Source organism: Ctenopharyngodon idella, chromosome 16 (assembly GCF_019924925.1).
Source record: "Ctenopharyngodon idella isolate HZGC_01 chromosome 16, HZGC01, whole genome shotgun sequence".
Lineage (NCBI taxonomy): Eukaryota > Metazoa > Chordata > Actinopteri > Cypriniformes > Xenocyprididae > Ctenopharyngodon > Ctenopharyngodon idella.
Genome location: NC_067235.1, coordinates 6,495,759 through 6,498,187, shown reverse-complemented (window position 1 = coordinate 6,498,187; position 2,429 = coordinate 6,495,759). Strand labels below are relative to the sequence as shown.

The 2,429-nt window shown below is 42.7% G+C and overlaps 1 protein-coding gene across 1 annotated transcript; it reads left to right on the top strand.

Annotated features, from left to right (window-relative positions):
* Positions 1-290: 290 nt before the first annotated feature.
* LOC127497432 (uncharacterized) lies at positions 291-2,170 on the top strand. The gene has a single exon (XM_051865885.1). It carries the CDS (start codon positions 713-715, stop codon positions 2,168-2,170), a length of 1,458 nt encoding a protein of 485 aa, XP_051721845.1. The 5' UTR covers positions 291-712.
* Positions 2,171-2,429: the final 259 nt, after the last annotated feature.

Here is a 2,429-nt window from a genome sequence, read left to right as displayed (position 1 = left end):
TATTTACTAATGCTAACTAATGCTTCATAGTGTGAGTTATTATAAAGTGTTACCGATTTTTTTTCTTGAGCAGCAAATCAGCATATTAGAATGATTTCTGAAGGACAGAAGTGACAGTGAATGACTGATGCTGAAAATTCAGCTTTGCCATTACAAGAATAAATTACATTTTAATATAATATTAAAATATATTTAATATTATTTTATATATTTTTAATATATTTACATTAAAATATATTTAATATTATTTTATATAATAAAATTGAAAAAAAAAAAGTTATTTTAAGCTGTAATAATATTAATAACATGACTGTTTTACAGTTGTGCTTTATATTATAATTATTGTTTCATAAAAGTGAACTCAATTTTTTTTTTTTTTTTTTTTTACTATCTCAGTTTAATATTCAGGGGCAGGAGGAGTGTTTGGGAAACTTGTTTGGAAACAGTCAGTATTTTATTTGGTGCCACTAGTGTGAGTGTGTGTCTTTGTTGCTTCTAGAGCTGCTCACATTGTTCAGAGTTCTCCCTCAGTAGGGTTGAGCTCACTGTTGTGACATCATAGTGGAGATTCCGTTCTGGCAGTTCTAAACTGCAGCTCTGACTCTGGTCTGCTGTTAGTGTGTTAGGAGTGAACAGATCGAAAGACTTTCGTGACTTTCTACAAATATTGACGACAAATATTGAATTCGCTTGCAGCATTCAGTGTCCATTAATGGCTCTGTTTAGCAGCGTTTTTAGACGACTCTTTGAGCGTTTCGCTCACTTCTTGCGCAGAAGGGAGACACAGCCGTGTGCAGCGCAAGAATTAGCGGCAGTAGAGAAACTTCCAGAGGAGTGTGAGGCCTTCGACTTCACTGCCAATGACCGGAAGTGCAGAAAGAGACGCCGCAAGGTACCTAAGAAGTGCCAGCTTGGAGAGAGAGAGGAGGAAAGAGAGGTGAAGATCAAGGGAAAGATCAATCATAAAGATGAGCCTGAAGAGGAGAGAGAGCCACTCAGACTTGAAAAGATAAAGAAGAGTGGACGTGTGCATCTGAAAAAAAGAGAGATGCACAGTCTGGAAAAGTTGATGGAGGGAGGAAGTGAGCTTAGGGAAGCTGGAGTAAAGAAAAGGAAGAAGAGAAAACTGAAGCAACGGAAGGCCACAGAGCCAACGCCACTTCTTGTGGAGGTCAAACCTCTGCATACTCCGGTCAGATCTTCCTTCTTGAACCCAATAGAGGGAGAACTACCAATGCTTCCAAGTGTCTCCGAACACCTCTCTCTACCAGCCGCTCGCTTCAAACCCCTGCCGCCGGTGACAAAACCACCCGTGAGTCCTCAGAAACCTCATGTGGATCCTCCCAAACTGTTGGCGGTTCCTCCATGTCCCGATGAAGTTGTTTCGTTCCAATGCTCTTCATCCCAAGTGCATCCTTCCAAACCACAGGTGCTTCCATTGGCGGTTCCTCCACGCCCCACTCCAGCGCCTGATGATCTGTTTTCTTCATCCCAAGGGCGTCATCCCAAACGACTTCCTCCGAGCCCGACTCCTGCACCTGATGAAGTTGTTGCTCTGCAACGTCCTCCCAGCCGGAAGCCTCAGCCATTCACTTCTTCCCTGTTTGAACTGCCTCCAGAACTCATGCTGGTTGATATAGAGGATGAGGAGAATGAGTATGTGGAGTACACAGGGAAGACCTTCCGGGCCAGCGACGTACTCAGGTCTGAACGCCCCCAAATGCCGGAGGCTGAAATGAAACCGAGAAAGATGGTTGCTTGGTTGGATAAGGACAGCGAGATGCCGGAGGAAGCATGGGAGAGTGAAGTGGTGGAGGTCCAGGAATTTGAGGAAGAGGACCCCAGTGAAATGGGAGACTCCAGTGCCATACAAGGCCACGCCTCTCAGAAAACTGATGAGCTCACGATGAAGCTCTTCTGTGTAACCTCTCCTGACGGCCCCAAGAATGAGACCCAGCACACTGTGAACGTGCAGGAAAAATGCAAAAGAAAAGTGACACTTTTTCTGTTCACCTGGGCAGAGGAGAAGGCCAAGAAAAAGGGGGAGAAGAAAATAATCAAGGAGAAGGAGCGACGAGAAAAAGAGTTGCTGCTTGAACGCTACATGAACGATCCGAAACTGAAGCACTTGTGGATCAACAAGCACAACCGCAACTACTGCTTCTCCTAATGCGGATCCTTGTCCCCCTTCACCTTTAACCTTTGTAAATAAAATATCCTCTTCACCTTTAACCTGTGTAAATAAAAAAGTGTGCAAACTAAAACACATGTAATATGAAGTGAATCAATTTTAGCTCATTTGAATAACCAGTGTTGGGGGTAACACATTACAAGCAACTTGAGTTATGTAATCAGACTACATTTTACAGTAACTAGTAAAGTAATGCATTACTTTTAATTTTACAACAAAATATCTGAGTTGCTTTTTC